The sequence below is a fragment of the Echinops telfairi genome, unplaced genomic scaffold (assembly GCF_000313985.2).
Source record: "Echinops telfairi isolate 266 unplaced genomic scaffold, ASM31398v2 ScPeMD7_31;HRSCAF=116, whole genome shotgun sequence".
NCBI lineage: Eukaryota > Metazoa > Chordata > Mammalia > Afrosoricida > Tenrecidae > Echinops > Echinops telfairi.
Window position 1 is genome coordinate 46,191,731 of NW_022103928.1, and position 12,678 is coordinate 46,204,408.

The 12,678-nt window shown below is 44.0% G+C and overlaps 1 protein-coding gene across 1 annotated transcript in view; it reads left to right on the top strand.

Moving 5' to 3' along the window:
* The window catches only part of CHCHD6 (coiled-coil-helix-coiled-coil-helix domain containing 6), a gene marked incomplete at its 3' end in the record, with an annotated part of 379,195 nt that overhangs the window by 49,449 nt on the left and 317,068 nt on the right, over nucleotides 1-12,678 (top strand). Inside the window, exon 4 of the mRNA XM_004702467.2 lies at nucleotides 386-530. Within this exon, the coding sequence (XP_004702524.2) occupies nucleotides 386-530 (145 nt within the window). The remainder of the gene's footprint in view (nucleotides 1-385; nucleotides 531-12,678) is intronic.

The following is a 12,678-nucleotide window of genomic DNA, read 5'->3' on the forward strand; positions in this document are numbered from 1 at the left end:
CGGAGTTTCTGAGCGGCTGGCACAGGGCGGGAGCTTCGGAGTTCCTGTGGTTGCCTGTCTGAATCCTCACCTTGTAGCCTTTTCTACGTCTGTTCTTAATTTTGGATTATCTGGGCAGAGTAGGTATGACTGTATTCTTTTACCTTAGTGTCACTGGTGCCTGGCTTTAAAGGAGTACAACCGTTGGTGGGTGGGTAATGCAGGTGACAGAGGACTGACCTTTCTGCTTGGTGGCATATGTCTTATGTTTCATATCAGCTTGTCCTTCCCTTGCCAGCCACAGAGCTCCACTGGCTTCCAGGTACCAGCCGCTTCTGCCCGCTAAAGGAAAACCTTTCCCTGAGACATTGTGCCAGTCATGCCATCTGCTTCTCTTCTGACACAGGTATGAAGAAGAGCAGGCCATCATCCAGGATGAGATCTTGCAGCTGGCTAAAAGGGAAAGAGAGGCAGCCGCCAAGAACTTGAATGTGCCCCTACAGCAGGAGGGGAGCAGATATGACCAGGAGAAGGAGAAGGCAGCCCAGATGGTGAGTGCAGCTCTTGCTGAAACAGCTTTTTATACTTCTACAAGCACCTGGGAAGCCGGGAGGTTTGCCCTGGTAGCTCAGGCCGTTCACGATAGTCAACTTCAACTTTTGTGGGAAAGGTACCCTTCTAAAAACTAGGCACTGGGGTTCTGCTAGCCCTGGCTCTATTCTTGATTTGCATTGCCTCCTTTGACATGTTTTTCATTGTTTGTTTTTTTAAGTCTCTGTGGGCCTCAGGCCTATACAGTAAGTCAATGAATCATTAGACAGTCTTCTAGGTTTGAAACATCATAGTTTCAAGTGCTGTGTTAAGTGCATGTGTGTCCAGACGATGTGCAGGGAGAGAGAACTGAGGTATGGGACTTCACAGCCGAAGAGAGGAAGAGCCTAACAGTCAGGCAGCCTGGGTGCAAATTCTGTTTTCCCCTTGGTAGCTTGGACACGTTATTGAAAGTTGGTGAGCCTCAGTTGGTGCTGTTAGGCGCCGTTGAGTCAGTTCCAACCCATAGCGGTGGTCTCTCTGTGCCATCCTCATCAGTGGTCCTGTGCCCAAGCCAATTAGGCTGCCACTGTGTCCGTCTGTCTGTCTCACGGAGGACCTTCCACTTGTTCTCTGCCCCTCCATTTGACCAAGCGTGCTGGCCTCCTCCAGGGACTGGCTTCTCCTGACTCATGGCAGGGAGTTGAAGCTAGCATGAGGTCACCGCACTGCCCGCTCGCTGCCATTTGGGCTGGCTTTTGGCCTTTGTTGACTCATTTGATTATTTTGCACAAATGGTTCTTGAATGCCTCCCAGGTTCAAAACATTAAGAAATCGTACCTGAACCAGGTCTTCTGGAAATGCAAACAATTTAGAATCCTTACCTGAAGGAAATTTGCCATTAGTGAGGAAAACAAACTTAAATCCCAAATTTTAGAAAACACCAAATCTTCCTAAATCAACTACATGATTCCAATCTATAGCTATCTCAAATAGGGTTTTTGAGGCTGTAAATCTTTCCAGGAGCACATAGTCTTATCTTTCTCGTTGGAGTGACTGGTGGGTTTGAGCTGCCAATCTTGTGATTAGCAGTCCAATGCTGATCTGATAGCGCCAACAAAAAAGCCTTCGAAACTCACTACCACCACGCTGATTCTGACTCAGCGACCCTATAAGACAGAGTAGAACTGCCCCTGTGGGTTTCTGAGACTGTACATCTTGATGGCATAGACAGCCTCATCTTTCTTCTGAGGATCAGCTGGTGGTTCAAACTGCCGACCTTGTAGTTACAGCCCCACATGTAATCCTCTGTGCTACCAAGGCGCCTCAACAGCACCACCAGGGTTCCTGAAATCAAATGGAGATAAGGTTGACATGATAGGGAAATGCAAAGAAGTGGTCAAGTGGATGAGATGGCCTTTGACTTGAGTCTTTTTTCTTTCATTATCTAACTTTTTATTGTGGTTTGAGTGAAGATTTACAGAGAAATTAATGTTCTATTAAATAATTTATATATATTTTATTTCATGACACTGATTGCAAGTCCCCGTAATGTTGCAGGAGTTCCACCAGTCTCCATTCACTCAGTATCTGGTTTTTTATTCCCCCTTTCTTTTGCATTTTGTTCTATATTTTCCTCCCCCTCTACCCAGGACTTTATTGCGGTCCCTTGTAGATCGGCCGCTGGTGGGAGCTGCTCATCATTTAGTTCTTCTGGTCTTGGGATGGTGGGGACTGAGATGTGTGTGGTCCAGACGTCCTTTGGAGTCATTATTTCCATTGATTCTCTCCGCTCTTCTTCGCTCCGGATGGGGTTAGCCTGAGCTTTGAAAGATTGGTGGCATTGGGGCTGAGAAACACTGAGGTGAGACAGAGGGTGGGTGTAGAGAGGTATGATGAGCGTGCTGGTGGATTTTGAAAGTGGTCGGTACGAGAGCGCAGTGCCAGATTGTAGCAGGCATCAAGGACCTCCAGGAGTTACCCCATAAACTAACCTACACTGGTTCTGTGAGAGCAGATGAGCCCTCAAAAGGTTTCAAAGATGGGAGTGATATGAGCCACCTGGGATGTTAGAACCCTGTGATAGCCCGGTGAAGGGTGAAGAATTGGTCCAAGCAGTGAGATAGCAGGGCAAGGACTCTGTTTCGGAAGTTTGTAACCCATCTGCAGGCAGACTTGCGTCCAGTGTAAAAGACCCTCGTTTTGGAAATGAAGGGTTAATCTATCTGGAAGAAACAGAAAACGGCCACATGGGAAAGACATCTAGGGATGTAAAATCACAGCCTACAGGCGTGGGAGCTCTTCATTCTCACCTGGAACGTGTTAATTACAGAGAAAGAGAATTCACAGTTTCCCTTCCCTTTACCTCAAAGAAGAGTTGTGCTCTATCCCCTCAGTGCTGTGCCTAAGGAAAGAACTTCTCTTTGACTGGAGCCTAAAGGACTGGTAGGGACACATGTGCGTTTTATGAAGATTGACTTTGGAGTAAAGGTAAGACACCCTCCCTTGATGTTATCCTAGATCTCCAGACGGATAATGCTCCTTTCTGATCCAAACTTCCTAGGAAATAGGGAAGGGAGTTCCTTCCTTCATTTGGAAGATATTTTTGGATGTTCCCACTTTTTGACTGCCCAGTGTCCGTGTCTCCGTGCTGTTGGTGGTTCAGTTTCTGTTAGGTAGGGTCTTCTCTCTCGTGGCCATGCGTCAGTGCTGACTCACAGCGACCCCTGTGGGTTTCCGAGACTGTAACTGTGTACAGGAGGAGAAAACCCAGTCTTTCTCCCAAGGAGCTGCTGGTGGTTTAGCATTGCTGACCGTGCGGATCGCAGGCCAACACAGGACCACTGCACCCCCAGGGCTCCTTAGAGTCTTGGTGGGGTTGGCATTCAGAAGCTCACTTTTGCTATGAGTGCTAGACCGCTTCATTCCAGAGACCCGAGTAGTCAACTAAACGCAGGGTGGATGCTGCAGCACACCAGTTTTCAAGAAGGGGGCTCCCTTTGGGTTGGTATGGTTGGCAAGTGCTTTTAGTGGTAAAATCCCTTAAGTGCACTTGGGAGAATTTAAGTAACAGGAGAAAGATGCCGAGAAAAACCTTGAACAAAAAGCATGGAGATTTTCCTTCTAGTATTTGAGTCTTCCACCTGAAAGGTGAGCGTAGTTAGCAGCCTGCCGGACAGAGAGCACTTTTAAGGCTAAAGGTCTGTGGATGGTGCAAACGGTTTGCACCTGACTACTAACGTATGCGTTAGAGGTTCAGAGCTACCCAGCAATGCCGCGAAGAAAGGCCTGGTGATCTGCGTCCTTAAAGACTGTAAGGAAGCAAAGACTGTAGAGCACATTTCTGCCCTCCAGCACGTGGGGTCGCCATTACTCAGACTCAGCGCCTCAGTAATGGGTTTGATGCTGAATCTTTCAGTTGTCTCATAGCACATCCTCCCTGCCACAAGGGGGCAGGTTGGATCCTGGAAGGGCCCTGACAAAGTCAGTGGTTGTAATAGTTAATTAGATAATAGTTAAGTAATAGTTAGGTTTTATGTCAACTTGAAGATGTATAAAAATGTCGGGGTGGAGGTCAGCCTGTGAAAACCCTGATTCTGTCTCCTTGTGGGTGTGGACCCTAGGGCCCTCCCTCTTTCTCTCTACCTTCACCTTTCTGCCTGCTGGCCCCCCTGAGAGATGCTGGAGCTCTGCCATGAGTCCACTGATGTTGGAACCATATGACTGCATCCACCGGCCTGTGATCTCCCTGCATCTGCCTCATTGCTTGTGGCTACATGAGGCTGAAGAGGACTTATGGACTAGTATCAGACTTAGAGACTTGAGTTGGACCAGATTGGGATGCTTTCTTAATACTATAAGTACTTCTTGATATAAAGCTATTTCTTTCTTATAGGTATGTGAATGCCACTAGATTTGTTTCTCTAGTTAACCAAGCCTAACACAGTGGTCTAATGAGTTGGCTACTCATTTCTCCTTTGTTGGATTCTTTGACTCAATGTCCATAAGCCCCGAATCTCTGAGCCTGTAGCCTTGTCAGGAGGATTTCCTTTCAGGTGTACCCAGTGTTTGACATTAATATGCTTTTCTAGCCGGGTTGTTTGTGATTGTAGTAATACAGATTTGTTTTACCCTCTTTTTAATGAGGGAACGATTCAGTTGATTAGTGGGAAGAGCTCATAAAACTAAGACAAGGAAATGTAATGATGTACATTGCCTACTTTGATTATGGAACGGTTTCTGTTCCCATTTGGTGTGGAAGTGATGAACTATTTTTTGGATATGTCTCTGCATGTGTCCCATCAATTACAAACTGGTAGATATCGAGTTGTAATGTGGGTGAAGGCCATCTATGTCATTGGAGCCCTGGTGAGGCATGTCTCTCAGAACCAGTGGAGGGCGTTTGGCATCTATGAAATGCCCTGGGTAGATTTGAGGAAGAGCAAAGCATTTGTTGGTTGGGTCTTGAGGTCGTGAATGTTTGAAAATCAAATAGATTGAGTAGCAGGTGAAGATTTATGACCTTACATATTGGATTCATGTGAGATTATTAAAAAGTAAAAAGTACCTTTATAGAAAGCAAACATTCTCACTCATTTTTTCTTTTTGGTGAACAGCTCCTTTGTTTTAAATATATGCCCATTGTGGCCCTGTTTGTGTTAAGCACTGGGTTAATTTGGTGATAAATACCAATAATTGAGATACAGTTCATGTATTTCCAAAGATCTGTTGGGAGAGTTAAATGATCTCAGAATTGACACACAGTGTGAAACATGTTGTAACAGAGGCACAAGCAATGTACCAGGGAAGTAAGGAGGTACAGTGATGGACTCTTCCTGGTATGGCCAGAAAAGCTTCTAAAAAGGTGACACGTGAACTAGATCCTGAAGAACAAATTGAAGTTTGTTATGTGAAATATAGGGGTAGAGAAATAATGATATTGCAGGGGGAACCAATCACAAGGATCTCCATATAACCCTCTCCCTGGGAGACGGACAATAGAAAAGTGGGTGAAGGGAGATGTCAGACAGTGTAAGACGTGACAAAATAATAATTTATAAATTATCAAGGGTTCGTGAGGGAGGGGGGTGGGAGGGAGGAGAATAAATGAGGAGCTATACCAAGGGCTCAAGTAGAAATAAAATGTTTTGAGAATGACGAGGGCAACAAATGTACAAATGTGTTAGACACAATGGATGGATGTATGGATTGTGATAAGAGTTGTACGAGCCCCAATAAAATGATTAAAAAAAAAGATTTTGCAGATAAAGGAAACTGCATGAGGAAGGAAGGCTAGGCATTGGGTGCGGATACGTTTGGCAGGAAGTAGGTAGCAAATGGCAGGCAAGAAGGCACAAGAGCATATTCTAGGCATGGGTATGGATTGACACTGAAGCTAGGGGTTCATTTGAGGAAGTCTGAAAGGGAGCTTTTCTCAGAGGGAAGCTTTCTCACTACTCAGACACACAAAATGCTAGTCTGTCTCCTACTGAATTCTGAACACTAGGAAAAATTTTACTGGTAGGCCATGATGTGTGGGTGTTCAGATCAAATTCTTCCACTGAACTGGGGGCAACTAGAGAGTGAGTCCGTACCTGGATGCGTGCAGTAGAACCTGAGGGTTCAAGAAGAGTGACTTGTCCCTCTCAAACTGCTGTCAGAGAGGATTCCGGTCTATTGTTCCATTTGTCCTTTCTAAGAAGCTGTCACTTTAGCTGTACAAGTTATTTCATGATTTTAAACAATGTCGGAGTGTTTGAATACTTTGCATCGGCATTTTCTGGACACGTGAGCAAGATGGATACTTTTAGTTCTGTGAGAGCTGCAGCTTTGCTTCTCCATTGTTGTTTTTAGTTAACAAGGAGGTGGGTCCAACTCGCGGAGACTTTGAGTGTTATAGAGTAGAACTGTTCGTCAGGCCTTCCTTCCAAGGAGCTTCTGCATGGGGACCGACGACCAACATGTTGGCTTGTAGTCACCCTATCAGGCCACCCACGGACTCCTGTATCTCCATACTCCCTCCTGTATGTTTTGTAATTCTTGTACTTCCGATTATATTTTCACATAATCACTGTGGTAGGATCATTTTGATCTTCACTGTGTAATGTTCAGCCAATGGTAAATGAACACACAGTGACTGTTCATAAAATGGAAAATCTTGGGCGGGAAAGGCCGAAGTGGTGCTCAATCTTTTGAAGACGACCACTCTCCAACAGCGATTTGGCTTTCCTCAATATCTCACTGCAGTGACCTTTTGGCAAATAGTTGAAAGCAAATACCCAAATATCGAAGAAATTACCATAGGAATCCTGATGGTGTGGTTATGAGTTGCGCTGCTAACTCAAGGTCGACAGTTCGAAACCACCAGCTTCTCCATGGGAGAAAGACAGTGCTTTCGAATCCCTTACAGAGTTGGGATCTTGTCAACTCACAGGAGCAGTTTTATCCGGTCCTATAGGGTTGCTCTGAGTTGGTATCAACTTGATGACCGTGAGTTTGCTTTTTTGGTTTGAGAAGAGATAACCTTGCAAAGGTCCGACCCTCTTAAAACAAAACAAAGGTGTGTGTACGGGGGAACCCCTTTTATGATAATATGTCTGGAAGTCAACCAAATAGAACTTTACTTAATTCCCTATCAGAACTATAGACCTTAATTTGTTGGAAACAGAGGAGAGAGTGAGGCTTTGGTAGCTCCAACCTAAGTGCGTGAGGTACATTACTACCTGAAAGTCAGTTGAAGCAACCCTGATATCTAAAGCTACCAGGATAAGTAAAAAGTAATGCTATATGATGATGTTGGGTCAGGAGAAAGGTAAAAGGAAACAGGAAAGATCTAGGAAGCTACACTATGAATAGAGGTATACACGTAGGTGTGTACATATGTAAATACATTCATTCATAAAAATAGAGGTATCGACCTATGTACATATATTTATATGGCAATACACTGAAGTAGTGGATGGACTGCGGGCCTCTGCTCAAGTCCTCCTTCAATGCAAGAACACTTTGTTCTAACAACCTGGCATTCTGTGATGCTAACCCTCTTGTCACAATCGCTGAAGACAAAATGAGTGCATAAGCAAATGTGAGGAAGAAAACTGATGGTGCCTGGCTATCAAAAGATATAGCGTCTGGGGTCTTAAAGGCTTGAAGTTAAACAAGCCCACGTGGAAGAAGCACACAAGCCTGTGTGATCATGATCATAAGGTGCCAACGGGGTCATGTAAGACTCAGGTAACACATCAGAAGATTCAAAACAATCAAACAAAAAACCATATTGCTGAGAACAAGGTGGGTCGGAGTAGAGACTGCAAATGTGGGACCCAAATATGTGTGGGACATCCGCTTACAGAAGGTTCACAAGGATGGGATGAGTCAGCGAGGTTGCAGTATAGCATCGAAGTAACACACAATATTCCTCTAGTTCCTTGAGGCTTTCCCACACCATGCTAATGTGACCCTAGTCCTACCTCTCAGTTCTGGCTAGACCGGAGCATGTGCATAGGTACAGATGACACACAGAATTCAGGAACAGGAATGGGAGTAGCAATATCAGGAGGGTAGGTGGAGAGAGCGGGGGAGGGGAGAGGCCCTGAAATGATCAACACATAATCACACATATCTCCCTCCAGGGGGATGAACAACAGAAACCGGGGGGAAGGGAGACAGCAGTCGGTGTAAGATACGAAAATAATAATTTATAATTTATCAAGGGGTCACGAGGAGGAGGGGGGAGGGAGGGAAAAAGAGGAGCTGATACCAAGGGCTCAATAGACAGTAATGTTTAGAAAATGGCAACATATGTACAAAATATGCTTGATGCAATTGATGTATGGATTGTTATAAAAGCTGTAAGAGTCCCCAATAAAATCATCTTTTAAACAAAAGTATTGCTACAAAAATTATAAAATCTGTATTAAGCAAAAATGTCAAAATGTGATGTTATAATTTTACAGCATATCCTCTATTCTAGGTCTGTACACTTCTGAAGGTGGTGTTTACATCTCTATAACCCTTCCTGTTTCATTTGGTCTCTTGTGTCTTTGCTATCTGTGGCTATTAATTTTAGAACTTCAGGGACCCGAGGACTCTGGTATTTGTCCTCATGCCTCTTCCTATTTGAGGTATAAAGAATTGATAAAGAGAAGAGAATTGACAGAGAATCTTGAATTACTCCCGGGTTCATAGTAGCAGCACCTAACTTACTAGTAAAAGTCATAAAGTGAAAGTGGAAATGAGATCATGATGTTTTTAACTCTTCTCTTTGCTTGCTTCAATCTCATTGGGGTTTTGTGTGTCTGCCTCGCTATGTCTTGGATTAGAATAGAGGCAAACATTTCTGCACAGGGCCAGGTAGTGAGCATTTATAGGATTGGAAGGTCGCATATGGTTTCTGTTGCATTTTCTTTGTTGTTTATATAACCCTTAAAACATGTGGAAAACATTCCTAGCTTGTGGTTGTACCAAAACAGGCTGTGGGTTTGATTTGGCCTGTAGGCTGTAATTTGCTGGTCCCTGAACTAGACAGGGCAATGCCTCACACTTTAATGTTTAAGTCTTCCTGTGTGCCTAGATGCCTCAGGAAGATGGAGGTTGGATCGCTAGATGATTGTCCCAGTTTCTTTATGGTTTTTGTCTCCTGTGAGAGGCCTCTTGATGAGGTGGTACCTAATGCCCTATGTCTTCCGATCAGTAAAACGTGGATTTTTATGGAGATAGTCCAGGGAGTTCTATGGGATGAGTCATGAACTTCCTCTTTAACTCCTGATTATTTTTCCATTTGACGTTTTTTCTCTCTCTCCTCTATCTCCTCACTCTTCCATATTGGCCTCCTTGTAGCCTTCAAAGTTAGCTTCTTTTGGTGTGAAAACCATTTTTTCTTGATTTTGATAAGTAGCCCCATCCAGTATTTTTCCCCCATACAGTAGTTATCTTTATGCGCTTGGCTGATTTTGCTGAGCATAATGCCTTCCAAATTCATTAATCATGAGGTGTTTGATAGTTTCATCATTGTTTTTTAGGGATGCATAATATTATATTGTATGTTCCAGTGCTTATTTATTTAACATGTTTCTTTAAGTTTTTGAGCAAAAACTGTTGAAAATAATTGAATTTTTTGGTTGTTGATAATACATACAGGAGAACATACCAATTCAACATTTTCTACATGCATAATTCAGTGACACTGATGACATTCTTCAAAGTGTATAACACCCCTCTCCACTGTACCAAACATGATGTCCTTCTCTGAGGACTAGTCTTTCCTGATAAACATGTCCGAAGTCTATAAGATGAAATCTTGCCATCCTTGCCTCTAAGGAACACTCTGGCCTTACTTCTTCCACTACAGCTTGGGTTGTCCTTTTAGTTGTCCATGGTGCTTTCAATATTCTTCTCCAGCACCGCAATTCAAATGCCTCTGTTCTTCTTCAGTCTTCCTTATTCACTGTCCAACTTTCACATGCACTTGAAGTGATGGAAAATACCATGGCTTGGGTCAGGGGCACCTTAGTCCTCAAAGTAGTATCCTTGCTCTTCAGTACTCTAAAGAGGTCTTGTGCAGTGGATTTACCTAATGCAATATGTCTTCTGATTTCTTGACTCCTGCTTCCATGAGCATTGATTGTGGATCCAAGTAAGACAGAATCCTTGACAACTTAAACCTATTGGTCCACTTGTAAGGATTTTGGACTTGCTTACATTGAGTTGTGGTCTACACTGAAGGTTGTAATTCTTGATCTTTATCAGCAATGCTTCAATACCTCTTCACTTTTAGCAAGCATGGTTGTGTCATCTGCATCCAAAAGTTGTTAATAAGCTTTTCTCCTATCCTGATGCCACATTCTTCTTCAAATAATTCGGTTTCTCTGATGATTTGCTTGGCATACATAGTGAATGAGTGTGGTGAGAGGAGACAACCCTGATGCGCACCTTTACTGATTTTTTTTAACCTTTCCTGATCTTAAACCATGCAGGATTCCCTTGTTCTGTTTGCACAACTGCCTCCTTCTTGATCCAGGTACAAGTTCCACATGAACACAACGAAGTGTTCTGGAGTTCCCATTCTTTTGAAGGTTATACACAATTTATTATGGTCTACGCGTCGAGTGCCTTGGCATAGTCAATGAAACACACGTAGACATTTTTCTGGTATTCTCTGCTTTGAGCCAAGATCTGTCTGACATCAGCAGTGGTATCCTTTGTTCCATGTCCTCTTCTGAGTCCAACCTGAACATCTGGCAATTTGTTGTTAGTGCATTGCATGTCAAACTTATTTCTCAGATATTTTATGCAAAATTTAGGTGGAGGGAGGTTGTAAAAATCAGACATGATGTCTAGTATTGGACTGAGTTTTGCACCTCTGGCTGGATTGCCCCATATCTCAGCATGACTAGAATCATAATGTCTACATTGTAGGTTTATTGCAGAATTAAATGGGAAGACAAGTAAACATAAACTACCTGATGCACAGGTGCTCAACAGAATGTCATTGTTATTCTGTAAGAGAGTAATGGATGGAACGCTGGATGTTGGGGCCACAGAGCTGTGTTCCAGCTGACCTCTCCCTCTCTAACTATTTAACTTTTTTGAGCTTTTTTCCTATAAAATTAGGGATAGAGATTACATTTTTGTGAAAGTTAAGCTTTATTTCTTCTTAGTCTTTTCTTCACTTCCACCCAAGCAGCCGTAACACAGAGTTGATATGAGTGGATTCTTGGAACAGCGGTGTATTTTGAGAGTAGAACAGGGCTGGACATAAGTGAGCACCACGGAGTCTTTCTTCTTCCAAAACCATTTCATTGGGAGCTAATCCAGACATCATAACTTTCCACATTTCAACCACATCAAGCAGTACTGTACACTTGCTACCAAATCCGTTCCTTCTTGAACTCCTTGATATCAGTTCCCCTTTAGCACCGCCCCCCCCCCTCTCCCCCAATCATGGAGCCATTTGATTGTTTCTGAGAGGTGCTCACCAGGAAACCCATGCAGAAATACATTCATTTTGGATGAATACTGTTGACATGTTCAAAGGATTGTAGGGGCCGAAAACAGGGCCCTGAGATCAGCTGTGCCCCAGAAAAGCTCTCACCGACCTCGCGGCTCCTTTGACCATCTCTGCCTGGTGCCTAAACCTGGCTGTGCATGAGGTCACCTGGGAAGTGGTTAGAGATACAAGTAACAGAATTTTACATGGGAAGCAGCAACATTAGAATCTTCACTGGAATCCGTACATTCTCATGTACAATCTCATGGCATGCTGGTCCAGCAAACCAGCACCTGCCCCTGGGCTGACTTGGAATGATGTTGACCCAAGAGTGACTCCTGGTTGTTTTTGCTGTCAGGGACCACTGAGGGATGTGGAGTATTCCCAGCAGGATGGTGGCTTACTGAAGTCCTCAAGGGACGCAGACGTGTTTGGTTTGAAGAATACTCCAGGTGATTCTGAGAGCGCCTTCCACCTAAGCCTCCCCGCTTCTGTCCCTAATGCAAATGGCTACTTGACCAATGGCTTAGTCAGACTTCATGACCTCAGAGAAGCAGGCGTTCTTTTCTTCACTAAGAATAGCCATGAAAGAGACTCAGCTGGCTAGTGTTACCACTCCCTGTGAGGATCCCAGCAAGCTGGACTCAGCGTTTTCTGGGGCTGGTGGTAAGAAATGGTTGTCAGAGCAGAGAGGTGATGGCTTTAGGACATGGTTGGTTGTTTTTAAAAAAAAATCATTTTATTGTTGGCTCTTACAGCTCTTAAAATATTTCATACATCAATTGTATCAAGCATTTTTGTACCATCATTATTTTCTAAACATTTACTTTCTATTTGAGCGCTTGGTATCACTTCCTCCTTTTTCCCTCCCTCCACCCTCCTCCCACCCTCGTGACCCTTGATAAATTATAAATTCTTATTTTCATATCATATACTGACCGCTGTCTCCTTTTCCCCATGGTTTCTGCTGTTCCTCTCCCTAGGTGGGGGTGGGGGTGGTTATGTGTCAATCATTGTGATGGGCTACCTTTTTCTTCTGCCCCCCCCACCCCATCTCTCCACCTTCCCCCTACCCTCCTGGTATCACTAGCCCCATTTCTGTACCTGAGGGGTTTATCTGACCTGGATTCCGTGTGTCATGAGGTCATAGCTGTACCTGTGTACATGCTCCCATCTAGCCT